The sequence below is a fragment of the Pipistrellus kuhlii genome, unplaced genomic scaffold (assembly GCF_014108245.1).
Source record: "Pipistrellus kuhlii isolate mPipKuh1 unplaced genomic scaffold, mPipKuh1.p scaffold_m20_p_25, whole genome shotgun sequence".
Lineage (NCBI taxonomy): Eukaryota > Metazoa > Chordata > Mammalia > Chiroptera > Vespertilionidae > Pipistrellus > Pipistrellus kuhlii.
Genome location: NW_023425524.1, coordinates 9,949,725 through 9,967,675, shown reverse-complemented (window position 1 = coordinate 9,967,675; position 17,951 = coordinate 9,949,725). Strand labels below are relative to the sequence as shown.

The 17,951-nt window shown below is 62.5% G+C and overlaps 1 protein-coding gene across 2 annotated transcripts in view; it reads left to right on the top strand.

The window, feature by feature from the left end:
- STUM (stum, mechanosensory transduction mediator homolog) overlaps positions 1–9,677 on the top strand; it is a 38,506-nt gene extending 28,829 nt beyond the window's left edge. The window contains exons 2-4 of one of the 2 annotated variants that reach the window (XM_036453576.2): positions 5,321–5,500; positions 8,111–8,119; positions 9,474–9,673. In XM_036453576.2, the coding sequence (XP_036309469.1) occupies positions 5,321–5,500; positions 8,111–8,119; positions 9,474–9,508 (224 nt within the window). In that variant the 3' untranslated portion in view covers positions 9,509–9,673. Of the gene's footprint in view, positions 1–5,320; positions 5,501–8,110; positions 8,120–9,473 lie in introns of both variants that reach the window. The other variant, XM_036453577.2, reaches the window with a different exon arrangement.
- The last annotated feature ends 8,274 nt before the right edge of the window (positions 9,678–17,951 follow it).

The window sequence follows — 17,951 nt, the reverse complement described above, 5'->3', positions numbered from 1 at the left end:
TGTGGTTTTGAAGTGGTTATGCACAGCAGCAAGTTCAGGTGTTTACTTATGCTTCCATCGTGGTTTCTCTTTTGAAAATTTTAAACCATTTCCAGAAGCCTCACCCTAGGGGGTGACATTCATTTCAGGAAATAGGTGATGTGCAGCCAAGGGAGGTGCAGGGAGTGGGTAGTCTGACTCCTGTGACATCAGAATGAACTGTAACCAAACCCACGAGTCTGAGTCCTGACGTGCGTGCGTGTGTGTGTGTGCGCGTGTGCACGTGTGTGTGTGTGCATGCATGTGTGTGTGTGCACGTGTGTGTGTGTGTGTGTGTGTGTGTGTGTATGGGGGGGGAGGAAGAAGGGGGTAAGGGTGTGGGGGGGAGTGGCTCCTGCAGGCTCATGTGTGACAGCATGGGAGGTGGCGGCTCCCGAGCTGATGTGGGTGCTGAAAATAGTCTGCATTTCAGTCAGGGATGGCGTGCCCTTTGAGGTGCTGTCGGAGTGCACCGATTGCTCACACGTCTGAAGCATGTCTGACACTTTGCTGTGGGGAAGGGGATGGGATCTCATCCCCAAACCCTTTGGGGAGCTTTTCCCTGGTCCGTGTTCTGTTCGTGTCCACTTTGGGGGGACAGTCTGGGACATGGAGTGCTCACACAGCTCCTCTTGTCAGACGGTCCTGAGGGCTGTCCCTTCCCAGACCCAGGCGGTGGGAAGTGGCTTCCCAGATCGCACAGCCCCCAGGAGCCGGCCCGCTCACTGCCAACAGCAGAGGGCTGCCCAGTCCCAGCATCCCGGGCTGCATGCTGCCGGGTGCCAATCACACACGAACAAGAACCTCCCCAAGCGGGTGCCCCGAGGGCTGGAAACCGGTCGCCTGTGCCCCGTCACCTTCCCAAAGCAGCAGGGGTGCAGGCTGCCATCTCGGGGGGCTCAGCTGCACCTCCTCTGCAGGGGCCAGGCAGGGAGCCACCCCCTTGGCTTGTGGAACCGGCTTCTCAGAGATGAGCGTCCTCGGGGCCGCGCTCTGTGCGGCTGTGTGCACCCTGGAGGGCGAGTGAGGGCAGGGATTTGGTGGACCGGGTGGAGAAGTGCTTACAAAGGAAGCCAACCGCAAGGCTTGTCCCCAAGGGCACACGGTCCCCTCAAGTCAACCACGCCACACCTGAGCCGAGGACAGGAGCGCAGGGAGCGCAGGAGCCACAGACGGCTTGTCCCGTGGGCGCCTTGCGGGTGCCTCCGTGGCCGTCTGTCCAAGTTAAACCTCCAAGGCCTGCGTGCTCCAGCCGTGCCCGGGTCCTGGGATGTAAGGGGGGTAACATGCAAACCCTGTTCCTGGTGTGACTACACAGAGCCACACATGTGCGTGTGGCGGTGCCTCCTGGGCGCCCGTGAGCCGGGACACGGAGAGGTGGGGCATCAGGTAGGCAGCCAGCGGATCCCGGTCAGTGGAGCCCGTTTGGGTGGGTGACTTCCAGCTTAAAGGCGCATGCCCTCTGCAGGGTGGCGAGACCTGTGGCCCGAGCAGCGACATCAGCCCTGCATGCAGCACCCATCGAGCTGACCCCGCGCCTGGCAGGAAGCTGTCCTGCCAGCAGCACACAGGCACCCACAGGGCCCAGACCACAGGGACTCACTGTGACCACTGGGTACACTGGCTTTTGGATCCCTAAAGAGATGCAAAGCCAGACACTGTCTGGGGCCACCCAGCAGGAGCTACAGAGAGATCTGCAGATTCCTCCCCTTTGTATCGGGTTGGGGTTTGGAAGTGCCCAGATGAGGCCCAACTGATGCTGCCGGATTGATTGCTTTGGGTCTCCCGGACCCTGCTGCTGCCCGTTTGACAGGTTTTAGGCTGAGAAAGGACAGGCCATTCATATGCAAAAGCCACTGCGCAGGGTTGAGGTGGGGTTGTAAATTGGGTGGGGCCAGGGCAGAGCAAACAGCAATGGCTGCCAGTTCGTCCTGCACTGTAGGGGTCCCAGCGCAGAAACAATGACTGCTGTGAGTGCCTTTGTCTGAAAGAAAGCCACCCTCACATTCCTGCCCCCATGCCAGACTCCCCGTATGTGTCTGGGTCCCCCTGAGTCTCGCCCGGAACTGGAGCTCAGAGCAAGCGGGAGCTTGTATCTCCCTCCTGGTTAAAAGTGCCAGAACTTTCTGCGCCCCTGCACCTCCTACCAGCCTCACTGTGCCTTCTTCACCTCTCCAGTTGTGGAACTTCTGCTCAGCCAGCTTTCCCGTGGTCCTGGGTGGTAGTTGTTCTGACTTTTCGTTGTAAATTTGATGTGGTTGTGAGAGGCAGCAAGTACAGGTGTTTACCTTGGCTCCTCCTTAAAATTATTTTCTAAATCTCCTGCTGAATTGATTAAGAAGATATTTTTATACTAGAAATCCACACACTTAATCCTTCTGTGGCATATGTTAATTTATATGACAAATAACTGTTGTTTCTTTTTTAAAAAAATATATTTTTATTGATTTTGTACAGAGAAGAAGGGAGAGAGATAGAGAGTTAGAAACATCAATGAGAGAGAGTCATCGATCAGCTGCCTCTTGTACACCCCCTACTGGGGATATGCGCACAACCAAGGTACATGCCCTTGACCGGAATTGAACCCGGGACCTTTCAGTCCCCAAGCCGACGCTCTATCCATTGAGCCAAACCGGTTTTGGTGAATGTTGTTTCTTACTGAAGTTATTCATCCAAATTATCATTAATAAGTTCATTAATAATAATGTATCTAAATTAGTGAGCTGCAGGTATAATCTAGGTACCTATCAGACAAGTCAGTTGTGCACACTGTGCTTGTCTTTTTTTATATATATATATTTTATTGATTTTGTACAGAGAGGAAGGGAGAGAGTTAGAAACATCGATGAGAGAGTCATCGATCAGCTGCCTCTTGCACACCCCCTAATGGGGATATGCCTGCAACCAAGGTACATGCCCTTGACCGGAATCGAACCCGGGACCCTTCAGTCCCCAAGCCGACACTCTACCACTGAGCCAAACCGGTCTCGGCTGTGCTTGTCTTTTTATAACGTCACAGTCACCATGAGCGTGTCCATGTGGCAGCAGAGAGAGTGGTGACCAGAAGCCCCTCCCACACCACCACCAGAGGGTGTCCCCTCCTGTACACAAGCTTCTCCCCCCCCCCGCCCCCCACATTCCGTCTGCTGTGGCAGCGTACACACCACATGAAACTCCCCGTCTCGGCACCCGTCAGTGCACAGCTCGGTGTCCAGTCCAGCCATACCGCCGTGCAGCCTGCCGCTGCCCGCAGCAGACGGCGGTTATCTCGTAGGCAGAAACGCTGCTCCGTCAGCCCTAACTTCCCGCCCGCCCCTCCCCTCTCCTCCCCTCCCCTTCTGTTTCCCACCAACGAACTTGACGCCTCTCAGCACCTCCTGTACATGGAACCCACAGGCAGTCTTTCTGTGAAGGGCTTGTTTACCTCCGCCACAGCCCGGAGGCCCATCCCCTGTGGCAGCGTGGACAGAATGTCCTTCCTTTTTAAGGCTGAGTGCTATTCCGTGGCTGGACCCTCCACCTTCGCTCATTCACCCACCCATCCACCCATGGACACCCGGCGCCTCCGAGTTGTAGCTGCTGTGAATAACGCGCGGGGAACGGGGTGTGCAGATGCTCCGAGGCTGTTTTCAGTTCCTTGGACTAGAATTAAAACTAAAATCAAAATTAGTTTTCACTTTCCGAGGACCCGCCCTCCTGTTTCCAGGGCAGCCACCCCCGCTTCCCTGGTTTTCACTGTTCGGAGGCAGCGCGCTGGCCGAGGAGAGGCAGGCGGTGCACCAGGAGGTCTGGGCCTGATTGGGCCGTGCTGTGTGGGCAAGGCATTCCGCCCTCCGGGCTTGTGCCCATGTGTAGAATGGGGTGTCAGTGACCGCCTCCGGGGGGGGGGGGGGTTGGCCCCCATGTGTAAAATGGGGAGCTGGTGGCCGCCTCCGGGGGTGGGATTGGCCCCCATGTGTAGAATGGGGTGTCAGTGACCGCCTCCGGGGGTGGGATTGGCCCCCATGTGTAGAATGGGGTGTCAGTGACCGCCTCTGGGGGTGGGATTGGCCCCCATGTGTAGAATGGGGTGTCAGTGACCGCCTCCGGGGGTGGGATTGGCCCCCATGTGTAGAATGGGGGTGTTGATGGCTGCCTCCGGGGGTGGGATTGGCCCCCATGTGTAGAATGGGGTGTCAGTGACCACCTCCGGGGGTGGGATTGGCCCCCATGTGTAGAATGGGGGTGCTGATGGCTGCCTGCGGGGGTGGGATTGGCCCCCGTGTGTAGAATGGGGTGATGATGACCGCCTCCGGGGGTGGGATTGGCCCCCATGTGTAGAATGGGGTGCTGATGGCTGCCTGCGGGGGTGGGATTGGCCCCCATGTGTAGAATGGGGTGTCAGTGACCGCCTCCGGGGGTGGGATTGGCCCCCATGTGTAGAATGGGGTGCTGATGGCCGCCTCCAGGGGCGGAGAGTCCAAGGGGCGCTGGCTGAGGGCACTGTAGCTGAGCGGGTAGCAGCGTCTGTGCTTTGCTCCTCTCAGGCCCCTTCTGCTTAGGTAGTGTTCTCTTTAAAAACTTTTTACAAGGTGGCTCCGTAGCGCAGTGGATAGCGCATTGGACTTCTAAAAACGTTTTACAGTTGATCTTCAGAGAGAGGGGCAGTGGGAGGTAGAGGGAAACATCATCTGTCAGCTGCCTCCTGCCCGCCCCCTGCGGGATCAGCTGCACCCAGGCCTGTCCTGGGTCAGTGCTCGGTGGGAGCCGGCCGGAGGGCAGTGTTCTCTGCTTAATGGTGTCAGCGCGTGTCCAGCTCACATCCCACCTGCGGTGCTGGCCGAGGCCGAGGTGTGACTCACCCCTCCACCCCCAATGAGCCCACGGCCTGGGTCCGTCCTCCGTGAGCCGCAGGGCCCGCCCGGCCTCTCCGGCTGCCCCTGAGTGCATCCCTCCCAGACACGTCAGTCCCAGCACCGACCACAGGTCAGCTTTCTTAGGCCCTGCTCCCGGGGTCACTCCTCCAAACGGCCAGCGTGCAGCTCCCGCAGACTGGGGCAAACCCCCTCCAGGCATTCAGCGCCCACAGGTGCCCATGCCCCTCTCCGGCCCCGCGGCACCCGCCCTGCTCCTAATGCAGGGGCTTCGTGCCCTCTGTCCCCAAGACCTTGCAGCCCCATGCTGGCCCCTCCCGGGGCTCCATGGCCTCTCCGGGGGCACGGGGAGCCCCTGTCCGAGCGGGAGGGGCTGCACACAGGCTGCTTCTGTCTAGGCGAGGCACCGGTTTCTCCCACCCTAACCCGCTGTCCCCTCGGCCTCACAGGGACCTTCGTCTCGGCCTTCGCCGTGCTGTGCGGGGCCCGCACCGACCTCCCCGACAGGCACGTGTGCTGCGTCTTCTGGCTCAACATCGCGGCCGCCCTCATCCAGATCCTCACGGCCATCGTCATGGTGGGCTGGATCATGAGCATCTTCTGGGGCATGGACATGGTCATCCTGGCCAGTGAGTAGCCGGGCCACCCTCCTGGGGGCGGGGCGGCAGGGTGAGGGGCGGGGCTGGAGGAGCAGTCACACCTCCTGGTGGGCGGGGCTGGAGGAGGAGCAGCTGTGAGCACGCCTCCTGGTGGGTGGGGCGGGGCAGGATGATGGGCGGGGCTGGAGAGGAGCAGCCACTGGCCACGCCTCCTGGTGAGTGGGGTGGGCAGGGTGAGGGGTGGAGATGGAGGAGGAGCTGCCAGTGGTCACGCCTCCTGGTGGGCGGGGTATGGTGAGGGGCAGGACTGGAGAGGAACAGCCACTGGTCACGCCTCCTGGTGGGCGGGGCTTAGCAGGGTGAGGAGTGGGGCAGGAGGAGGGGCGGAGATGGAGGAGGAGCTGCCACTGGCCACGCCTCCTGGTGGGCGGTGCTTAGCAGGGTGAGGAGCGGGGACAGAAGGGGCGGCCACGCCTTCTTGTGGGCGGGGCTATGTGAGGGGCGGGGCAGAGGAGGAGCAGGCTGACCATCTGTATCTGGGTGTCTGTGACCCTCAGGGTGTGGGTGCGGGGCCCAGAGATGGGCTGGGCCTGCCCCTTCCCCAAGGGCTCCCTGTCCTCACGGTGTCCGTGCGGCCTGGCAGAGGGGCCTCCCCACACGCCCAGCCCCCCACCTGCAGGGACTCCTGGGGGAGCAGGAGTGAGAGGGCGGAGCCCCCATCCAGCTCTGACAGCCGCGGAGGCAGGGGTGCGGCCAAGGGAGCTCTGGTCCCTGCGCCCACCGTGCCCTGCACCTTCTCATGCCCTTTCCAGAAGGAAGGGAAAGGCCAGTGGGTGCGTCTGCCCACAGACACCCTGTGACTGTGCGTTTCACAGACCGAGCAGCGAAATGTCTCCTTTACGCTCAGCTCTTTATCGCTTGATTCGAAAGCCTTTCCTCCTCACTGGGACTGCCTGGCCCCTCACCAACCATTTCACAGCAACTTTATGCCCAGGACCACGGGGCCTGGATCTCAGAGACCGCCTAGAGCCCCCCTCGCCTCACTTCCCATCCCCTCAGGCTGTGGACTCAGCCAGAGCCCGGTCCGGTGGCTGGTGTGGGGGTGTGGGAGCCATAGCTGGCTGCAGGGTCATCAAATGCCAGAACCCCACCCCTCCTACTGCTCCCCAACCCGAGCCTTCCCCGGGGTCAGAGCCGCTCCCTGGGTGTCTGTACACTGCTCCCCAGTGCCGTCTTCATGTCAGGCATCCAGAGCACCGTCTGGGGATGGACAAGAAAACCCACTTCCCGCCCCGGCCCCAGACTGCTTCCCGATCTCAGCACAACGCGTCTGCACTTCTTCCAAAAAATAGACCCACCGCAAAGGATGAAGAATCGCCACTCTTGAGATGGCGCCAGGGGCCTGGTGTCCCCGAGCAACAATGCAGTGTGTGTCCCAGGATGGCGCGTCTGAAGGGAAAACCCACAACTGGCCTCACTCCTGGCCGACAGCCCTTTCTGTCCCTCCAGCCCCTTCCGATAAGAATGGAGGAAACGTTTCAGTTGTAACCACTCAGGAAGGTCGTTCACAGCATGCACACCACACCGTCAATCAACAACAAACTCCTCAGAGGGGAGCCAGAGAAACAGGTCAAAGTAGAACTTAAAACGGGGAACTTACAAGCACACCCCTCTATTATATATAGATTATTGATTTCAGAGAGGAAGGGAGAAATAGAGAGAGGTAGAAACATCCACGATGAGAGAGAATCATGGATCGGCTGCCTCCTGCAAGCCCCTCACTGGGGATCGAGCCTGCAACCCAGGCCTGTGCTCTTGACCAGAATCGAATCGAACCTGGAACCTTTCATTCCACAGACCAACCCCCTGCTCACTGAGCCATGCCAGCTAGGACTCTACTCTCTACTTATATCAACAATAAGCAAATAACAGGGAACAACAGCCCGTCTTGGTCACGGGTCAATAAACACTTGGTAATGTTACATTCACTTCTTTCTACTGCCTTGTGCCCATGGCAGACATTACCAATCAATTGCTACACTTTCAGCTGACCCATCTCACGATGGGGGCGTCAGGCAGTCACTACCAATTGATCCAAGATGTTTGCAAGATAAAATTTGCTTGCCTGCCGGGCCCGGGTCTTCCCCAGCATTGGCTTTTACGTGTGGCTCCTGTGTATACCAGGGAGACCCACATGGCTCAGACTGAGCCGGGCCCCACGGCACTTCAGGACCTTTGGGTTCTGGTGGTCACACCTGTTCTGCAGCTGACCCTGCTCAGATCATCCAGGAGGGACCTCCAGACAGACAGGTGTTGGGGTAGGAAGGAGAGAGGGGCAGGAGGTGAGCAGCAGAGGGGCGTTCTGAGCGGTGGAGGGAAGGAGCATTCTGGAGAGGGCTTGGCAGTCCCCATGGGGCAGGACTCCCGGGGAGGGGGAGCCCTTGGGGTGCCCGCAGCCTAACGGGGCCACCGTGGGACATGGCTGGCCACTGGCCACCGTCAGCCCGCCCGCTTCATCGCCGGCCCCGAGCTTCCTCCCGTGTTATACTCCAGGCAGCCCGCTCTGCCCTGTTCTCAGCCTCCTCTCTCTTTTCCTTTCCTTTTCTCCCTCATGCTGCCTCACATCCTGGGTTCTCCAAGTTTCCCAAGGTGAGTCTGTTGGTGGGTGCCAGCCTCGGGCCTGGGCTGCCTGCCCTCCCCCCCACTTACCCCTCCCAAATGCCCCATTCATCCCCTCTTCCGGTTGGCCAACTGGCTTCTATTTTTAGCCTTTTATTTTGGAAAATGTTGAAACATAAACAAACATAAAGGTCCAGTGAGTCGCTGAAGGCCTAACATCTGTCAGCTCATGGCTGCTCTTGTTCACCAGTTACTCCCACAGCTTCCCCAGCCCAGCCTGGGTTTCTCAGAACAGATGATTTTCCCCAAATAGATGAATAAATGGGTAAATAAAGAGGACAAAAAGTTAAGTCTACTGAGGGCCCGGAGAGGGCTGAGTCACCAGCTAATAGGGGGAACCACCAAAATTCAAAACTCACTTAAATATTTCAGTAGGTATCCTTTTTAAAAAAAAAAAAAATATATATATATATGTTTTATTGATTTTGTTACAGAGAGGAAAGAGAGGGATAGATAGTTAGAAACATGGATGAAAGAGAATCATCGATCAGCTGCCTCTTGCACCCCCCCCCCCCCCCCCCCCGACACTGGGGATGTGCCCGCAACCAAAGTAGATGCCCTTGTTTGGAATCAGACCTGGGACCTTTCAGTCCGCAGGCCGACGCTGTATCCACTGAGCCAGACCTGTTTTGGTAGTAGGTGTCCTTTTAAAAAACATAACCACAGCACCCTTTTATACCCACAGAAACAGGCAGCAGTGCTCTGAGAGCGACACGGTCACTATTTCCTGCGGCCTCATAATCACCCCCAAATGGTTTAGAGGCCCCAAACCCCCGGGCACCTCGCCCTGTGTCCCGGCGTCCAGCTGGTTGAAGACACACATGCCCACTCCCCCGCCCCCTCCCTGTGGGCTGCCCTCCTTCCTCCTACCGTCCGCACGCACCAGATGCCGTCACCTTCTCCCGGGCTCTGACTGGGAAGTCACGCCAGGCCAGCCTGGGGGGGCCGCTGGTGTGCAGGGGTGTGGACTCAGGGGGCGTGGATAACCTCCCAGCCCCACCCCACCCCCAGCTCCGTCCTCCCACATCCCCAGTGAACCCCTAGCTCCACCGTTCCCATCCACCCTTTGATTCCCGTAAAAAAACCAACGCCCTTGGGGACTAAGAAAAGGTGACCAGATGTCCCTCTTTTGGCGGGACAGTCCCGATGTTTAACAATTTGCCCCTCGTCCCGCGGCGTTTTAAAAAAAGTCCCGATTCTTTCCAAAATCAGGACGATCGGGTCACCTGAGACTAAGGCCTCAGGAGCAGACCGCAGGCGGGCGCCTCCGGAGAATCCCTGAGGAAGCGGGTGTCTCACCGTCTCCTCTGCTTCCTCCTCGCAGGCTACAAGGAGCAGGGCATCCCACAGCAGCTGTGAGCCCGGAACCCCGAGAGCCGGGGGTGGCCCCGTGAGGGCCGCCCGCCCGCAGCACCGGGACCTCCCCGGCCGTCTCTGCCGCTCCCTGGTTCGGAGGAGAGGGAGGATGTAAAGCTGTTGTTTATTTTGGAAACGCACCTGCTCTGCTCCTCAGCTGGAACGTGCCCCCGCACCCACCCGCCTCGCCTCGCGGGCACAGCGACCGGCAGCAGGGGCTCCCGGGCGGACTGTGCCAGGCGCGCCCTCTGGGCCCCCAGCGCCAGGCAGAGTGAGGAGGGACGGACTCCGGCCGGAGCGGAAGCTGCCATGCCCTCCGCCTGGGTGGCAGGGGACACACGGATCCCCCAACCTACTCTCCGATCGCACCCAGCTCTTCGCCACGGGAACCTCCTGGGAAGGAGGCAGTGGCCCCACGCCTGGGCGAACGCCGGTCAGACCTTCACCCACAGCGTCACCCCCGGGTCTGCGTGCGCATCGCCCGCGCCTCCCCCATTTCCCTGACACCGCGTCTGGCCACAGCCCTTCCCGCAGCCCCGGAGGGCCGGGCGTCTGGATTCCGGAATGCTGGGAGAACGGGACACGTGGAACCTACGTGTCCTCACAGCCCGTGGCCTGGAGCACACGCATGACACGGGGTCACGGGGCCGCCGGGCCTGGGGGGCGGTGCTGACGGAGCAGATCGCGGGGGAGGCCGAGGCCCGCAGCCGTCCAGGCTCCTGGGGTCTTGGAGCAAATGAGCTGAGGAGGAAGACTCTCTGAGAGGAGAGTGAGGAGGTGGACACTCACGGTCTGTGTGACTGTTCGTCCCACACGGGGATGGCCGAGGGGCGCTGGCCTTTGTTTGGGGGTGCGTTCCTCTCGGGGCTCCTCCTGTCCTCGGGCGCCGGAGCAGTGACCTGTGTGCACGGGGCCCGGGCCCCAGCCGCTCAGGCCCCGGCTCCTCCGAGAGCCCCTTCGGGGCCGGTGTCTGCAGTCTCTGCTCTTAACCCCCCACCAGGGCAGTGCCCCCACCCCAGGCTTTCCAAGGACAGCCTGCTGGGACGCTGCCTCGGTCCCCTGGCCTGGCAGCTCCCTGGCACCCCCTCCAGCCACTCCCCGGGCCCCCCAGTTCTCTGCTCCTGGCTTGATCTCCGCCCGCCCCCACTGCAGTTTTGAGGAGCCTCGCAGGGCCGCCTGAGGTGGGGCTGCCTCCGAACCCCTGGCCGCATCTCTCTCCTCCCTCCTCTCTCCCGACGCCAGCCCAGGCCTCCTGGGGGTTCCCGTGTTTGCGGCCGGAGCCGGCTGGCCACAGGCTGGCTGGGGGCCGGAGCTCACGTGACACACCAGCCAGCGGCCGGTCGGACGGATGGATGGTTGGTTGGATGGACAGGAGGATTCTCACGCTGCGTAACGGATGGACGCAGCCCGGCGGCTGGAAGGCAGGCTCGGCTGACCGCCCGGCACTCACCGGCCGCCCTCGGCTGGGCCTGCCGCCAGCCAGAGCCCCCGGTCACCCCGGCCAGCGGGTGCAGAGCTCCGTCGTGAGGGAGGTGCTCCGGGGACCGAGCTGTGACGCTGGTCAGAGCGGCGCCCTGGTTTCGGGGGCACGCGGGGCGGGAACGAGACCTGCGGGCCGGCCTGTGGGTGCGGACGGAGACGCTGCCGGACTTAACCTCGGGCCGAGGCAGGGTCCCCGCGGGGAGCCGTCACTGCCAGGGGTTTATGGGGGTTCAGCTGCGCCGACCCGGCTCCTCGGGCCCCTGGGGCTGAGCCCGGAGGGCCCACCGAGGGGGCTGGGAGGAGCCGGCCTGGGCTGCGGTGCCCCGGCCGCCCCGGCCATGGCCACGCCGGTGACGCCGGAAGAAGGCCGGCCCCGGAGGCTGCGGGGTCACCGCCGTGTGCGCCCCCAGCGTCTCAGGCCTTGTTCCTGCCCCTCCTGCTGGGGGGCTGTCCCCAGAGGGGCTGGCGGAGGAGGGGGAGCATGTGTGTCTGTCTGTATGACTGATGTGGGAGAGGGAGGGAGGGAGAAACATCAACAGAGAAAGAATCACAGATCGGCTGCCTCCTGTCCCCCCCGCTCCCATGGGGATCAAGCCCACAGCCCAGACATATGCCCTGACAGGAAGTGAACTGACCACCCGGCTCATAGCTGTCGCTGGACCAGTGAGCCCCGCGGCCCGGCTGGAGGAGCACTGCTAAAGCCCGTTTGCTGCAGGGCCCTCCCCAGAGACCATGGCCTGGAAGGGGTGGGGCTTCAGGCTGGGGACCAGCTGGGAGAGGAGGCTGACCTTCTGCTGGCCACGCCCCCTTCCAGAGCGGCGGGAGCGGGCGGTGCCTGAGGCAGGTCCTCGTGGTCCCGGGTGCTGGCTCACCCTGGGCCCGGTCAGCACTGGGCATCGGCCAGCAGCGGGCACTGGGAGGAGCGGGTCAGAGGGGCACCGTCCTGGAGGCGCCCTGTTCCACGCCGGGTGGACCACACTGAGCAGAGGGGGAGGAGCAGGGCGGGCTGGGCCCTCCCTGCAGACCAGGGCCAGGGTTGGGAAGGGGCTGGGTCAGCTGAGAGGGGGCATCGCCTGGGGCCTGGATTTTATCAGATGTTTTCCTGTTGGAGCTTCAGATGTTCACGGGGCCCAGCAGTGGGGTCCCAGGGGCAGGTCCCAGGGGCGGGACCTCAGGGGGGGGCCTAAGGGGGGGTCCCAGGGGTGGGGTCCCAGGGGCGGGATCTCAGAGGGGGTTCTAGGGGGGGGGTCCCGGGGGGGGTCCCGGGGGGGGGTTCCAGGGGCGGGATCCCAGGGCGGGGTCTCAGGGGAGGGGTCCCAGGGCGGGGTCTCAGGGGAAGGGTCTCAGGGGCAGGTCCCAGGGGCGGGATCTCAGAGGAGGTTCTAGGGGGGGTCCCAGGGGTGGGGTCCCAGGGGTGGGGTTCCAGGGGCAGGGTTCCAGGGGCAGGGTCTCAGGGGCGGGGTCCCAAGGGGCGAGTTTTTAGGGGCGGGGTCCCAGGGCGGGGTCTCAGGGGAGGGGTCCCAGGGCGGGGTCTCAGGGGAGGGGTCTCAGGGGCAGGTCCCAGGGGTGGGATCTCAGAGGGGGTTCTAGGGGTGGGGTCCCAGGGGTGGGGTTCCAGGGGCAGGGTTCCAGGGGCAGGGTCTCAGGGGCGGGGTCCCAAGGGGCGAGTTTTTAGGGGCGGAGTCCCAGGGCGGGGTCCCAGGGGCGGGGTCTCAGAGGAGGGGTCCCAGGGGCGGGGTCCCAGGGCGGGGTCTCAGGGGAGGGGTCCCAGGGGCGGGGTCTCAGAGGAGGGGTCCCAGGGGTGGGGTCCCAGGGCGGGGTCTCAGGGGAGGGGTCTCAGGGGTGGGGTCTCAGGGGAGGGGTCTCAGGGGCGGGGTCCCAGGGCGGGGTCTCAGGGGAGGGGTCCCAGGGCGGGGTCGCTGGGGCGGGGTCTCAGGGGAGGGGTCTCAGGGGCGGGGTCCCAGGGGCGGGGTCCCAGGGCGGGGTCTCAGGGGAGGGGTCCCAGGGCGGGGTCGCTGGGGCGGGGTCTCAGGGGCGGGGTCCCAGGGGCGGGGTCCCAGGGCGGGGTCTCAGGGGAGGGGTCCCAGGGCGGGGTCCCAGGGCGGGGTCTCAGGGGAGGGGTCCCAGGGCGGGGTCCCAGGGCGGGGTCTCAGGGGTGTGGAAGCTCCTGGTCAGAAGCTCATGAATCTGCCACCACTGTGAGACAGGAAGCACCTGAATGCCCTCCCCGGGGAGTAAGCTCCTGCCTCAGGGCCTCTGTCTCTCCCACTGCTCCGGCCTCAGTTTAGCCATCTGTAGATTGGGAACAAGGAGGGCCTGGGCAGCCATTATTTTCCCCATTTCTGTCAGGGCCAAGGGCTGGGAGCGGCAGAGAGGAGGGGGAGGGACAGGGACAGGGAGAGGAGCAGGAACAGGGGGAGGAGCAGGGACATGGGAAGGGGAGGAGCAGGGACAGGGGGAGGGGGAGGATCAGGGTCCTCCCCTGCCCAGGCCTGGCCTCCTGCACGGAGGCTGGACCCTGACCGGGTCTCTTTCTAAAGCAGAGACACTGCCCGATTCCCTCTCCCTTCCTGGCCGTCTCCCTGCCCGCCTTGGGTGTGCCCACGTTTCTGGTACGAGTTTCTGTAGGAGCTGTTTCTTGCTTTGATTAGCTGTGGAGTCTGTCCCCAGCGCCTCCTCCTCTCCTGCCTGGATTTGCCAAAACGCCAGCCCCCCTGGCGGCCCGACTCCCCAGGATCCCCGGTACACGGCCACCCTTCCGTGGGCCGCAGCACAGACACACATGCACAAACAGGCACTGCACACAGACACACGTGCACACTCAGCCCTCTGCGTGTGGGAAGCCGGCAGGACGGGGTGCTGGAGGCTCAGATTGGGGGTTTCCGTCTTCCAGGGGCCTCGCCTGGTCCAGGAGCCCCTCCTTCCAGCCTCCGGGCCCCCCCCACCCCCACCCCCCCGGACCCCGATGTGCAGTCTCCTCTCTCCAGGCACCTGGGCGCTCTCCCCCCCAGGGCCCGGGCTCCCCCGCCCCCCGCTGGGCTCCCAGAGGGGGGAGGGGGGGGCGGCTGTGATGGCCGGGCGCCCTCTCACAGGCTAAGTCCGTGCTGCTGTACATGGTGCCACCATCTCCTTCTTCTAATTGTGAGCACACACGTGACCACACGCCTGGCTCTGCACACGGGTGCGTGTGTTTGACGCCGTGACTGGCTTGGGCCTTTCCTCTTGACGTCCGTCCGTGCGGTTCTCTTGTTTTCTGACAACACGTGCTCGCTGACCTCCCAGCTTCCTCCATCACTTCCCCCCAGACCACGGGGCTGGCCGGCGCCTTTTCGGTTCCTGATGTCAGGGATGGAGGGAAGCCTGCCACTCGCCCGGTCCCCACCCTGCAGCCGGGCCGGACTGCACCCAGCCTCTCCCTCCGGGCCTCGGTCAGCCCCCCACCCCCTCCGGCTGCATCTCCAAGGCGCCCCGCAGCTCCCCTCCCTCAGCGCCCGCCAGCTTTGGAATTCGTGACTCGAGCACCACCGCTGTACGTGTAATGGAAACGCCATGTATGACAGCCAGGCCTTGTACACATCTCCCTGTACATATCTATACACACGCATCCCTGTTATCCGCACGTAAAGCGGGACACGGCTAGTAGCCCAGGTTCACGGTTTCCTTAAATCCTGGAGACCTTTCTCCCTCCCCCCTTTTCTATCAATAAACACCCACGTGACCTTCGGTGGCTTCTCCCATCCTCGCTCTCATGGTCATAACCGAGCGGATTGCGGACTGGCTCCTGCGGCTCCTCCCTCTCCCGCTGCCTTGGCAATCGCGGCCTTCCTGTCCCCAAGGTCGCCCTCCCCGTCCCCAAGGTCGCCCTCCCGTCCCCAAGGTCACCTTCCTGTTCCCCAAGGTCACCATCCCCGTCCCAAAGGTCACCCTCCCCATCCCCAAGGTCGCCCTCCCCATCTCCGAGGTCACCCTCCCGTCCCCAAGGTCGCCTTCGCTGTCCCCAAGGTCACCATCCCCATCCCCAAGGTCACCATCCCCGCCCCCTAAGGTCACATCCCTGTCCCCAAGGTCGCCTTCCCCGTCCCCAAGGTCGCCCTCCCCACCCCCCAAGGTCACCCTCCTGTCCCCAAGGTCGCCTTCCCCGTCCCCAAGGTCACCCTCCCCACCCCCAAGGTCACCATCCCTGTCCCCAAGGTCACCATCCCTGTCTTCAAGGTGGCCCTCCCGTCCCCAAGGTTGCCCTTTCACCCTCCCCATCCCCAAGGTCGCCCTCCCCCAGGGCATCCTCACCTTCCTCAGACCTTCTCAGCCCCGTTCCTCCCCTCCCGGGGGGCTCCGGCCATTTCTCCTCCCAGCCCCGTGTCTCTGACAGTCTGATCCCTTTGCAGCCGGAAGCTTACACATTAAACTGGTCTCTGGGACCAGCCTGCAGATAAAACTCACGTCCCTGTCTTGGTTGTGCGGGGGGCTGGTGAGGCAAGCGTGTGTGACAGGCGCATGTCAGCTCCTATATCTGTGGTCGGCAAACTCATCAGTCCACAGAGCCAAACATCAACAGAATGACGACTGAAATTTCTGTGGAGAGCCACATTTCTTAAACTTCTTCTAATGCCACTTCTTCAACATAGACTCACCCAGGCCGTGGCATTTTGTGGAAGAGCCACACTCCAGGGACCAAAGAGCCGCATTTGCCAACCACCGTCCTACATCAATAGGTGAGAGTGATTCTCTCTCTAGAACTCAGAACCAGATGCTCAGCTACAACAGGGCCTGGCGGGCCTGGTGCTGCCTTGGAGGGAATTGGCAGGGCCCAGCCCATGGCCCAGCCAGCATCTCCGTCTTCTTCTTCTTCTAATATATTTTATTGTTTTTACAAAGAGAGGAATTGAGAGGGACAGAGAGTTTAGAAACGTCGATGAGAGAAACACCGACCTGCTGCCTTTTGCACACCCCCCACTGGGGATGTGCCCGCAACCAAGGTACATGCCCTTTACCAGAATCGAACCAGGGACCTTTCAGTCCTCAGGCCAACGCTCTATCCACTGAGCCAAACCCGTCCCGGCTCCATCTTCTTCTTAAAATATATTTTTATTGAGTTCCGAGGGCGAGGGAGAGGGAGAGATAGAAACACCAGTGATGAGAGAGAATCATGGACCGGCTGCCTCCTGCACGCCCTTCCCTGGGGATGGAGCCTGCAACCCCAGCAGGTGCCCCGACCCTGAACCTAACTGTGACCTCCTGGTTCATAGGTCGACACTCAACCCCTGAGCCTGCCCGCCGAGCCAGCCGACATCTTCGTTAATAACCGGTGGAGACCAGACAGCCACCACACATGCGGATGGAGGGGACGAGGCCCCTTAGAACTGATCCGAGGCCTCGCCCAGGTGGAGTCTGGTCGCTGGAGCCGATAAAGCTGTGTGGCCCCAGTCTGGGGCGTCTTCAGGGCGCCATGCCACTGAGATGGCACCTACTTAGGAGGCACCTCCCTGCTATGTTCTTCCTCTGGCCAGCGTGCTAGCTGACTGTTTGCTTTTACAAAAACCCTGCCCCCGACATCTGCTGTGACCCCCTCCCATCATGGGCCATGTGCTGTGACCCCCCACGGGCCTGTGCTGTGACCCCCCCCCACGGGCCATGTGCTGTGACCCCGCCCCCTCCATGGGCCATGTGACCCCCCCACGGGCCATGTGCTGTGACCCCGCCCCCCACAGGCTATGTGCTGTGACCCCGCCCCCTCCATGGGCCATGTGACCCCCCCCACGGGCCATGTGCTGTGACACCCCCCCCCACAGGCCATCTTGAGAGTGACCCTGCCCCCATGGGCCATCTACCCCTCCGCCATGAAAATGCCAAGTATGACAGCCACGCCTTGTACATATCTCCCTGCACATATCTATACACACGCATCCCTGTTATCCGCACGTAAAGCGGGACACGGCTAGTAGCCCAGGTTCCCGGTTTCCTTAAATCCTGGAGACCTCCCCGTCCCCCAGGTTGCCCTCCCCGTCTGCGGAAGGTGCCCTCGGGCTGGGCAGGGGCACAGAGGGCAGGAGTGGCGGGCGCGCAGGAGGCACGCCTTGTCCCTGGGCGTCCGCGGGGGCTGGAGGCGCTGGTGTGGGGGCAGCCGGACCTGCTGGAAGCCTGTGAGGAGGCGTCTCCCAGAGGTCCGCTGCCGACGGGGCAGCCCCAGCCTCGGCCCCGGTGTTTAGCTGGAATCTGTTCCCGGAGAGTCCGAGCCGGGTGTTTGGCTGGATTCTGTTAGACTTCAGAAAGCCCCGTGTGAACACTGCGGGCCAGTGTTCTCAGGGGTGGTGTCTGAGGCTTAAGTTCCAGCTGCCGACGGTGAGGCCGAGGGAGGCGGGCGCACGGGCGCTCGGTGGCCGCGCCAGGCGGCCCCTTAGCCTCTCACAGGACGTGTCCGTCACATTCCCGTCGCTCGGGGTCGGCAGGCAGTCCGCTCCCGGGCTTTCTCGGCCCGTGGCTGCTCGGCGGCGGGGGAGGAGCGGGTGGTGACCCGGAGTCTTGTCCCGGGGCCGAGGGGTCAGAGGGCTGCGCATCTGCAGGCCATAGAGCCAGGGACACAGAGCCCGAGCGCCCAGCGGCTCCTGGTTCACTCCCGGGCTGGCTGCGGGTCCGGCAGCCAGTGCTCAGCCCCACCTGGGACCTGGGCCAGGAGAACACAGCCCTGTAGACCACCCCCTGCACACACACACACACACACACTCCCCGGCAGAAGACAGACTCGGCGTAGAAACCGGGCCACTTCGGGATCCGAGTCCCCGCTTCCCACTTACTCCCCAGGTCAAGGTATTGGATCCGAAGCCTCAGTCTCCCCATCCGTAAAATGGAGACAAGCCTTGTCCCTGGAGTCGGGGTGGGGACACAAGGGGGCCACAGCCCCACCTACGTGGCTCCGTGGCCGAGTACTGACCTATGACCCGGGAGGTCACGGTTCGATTCCCGGTCA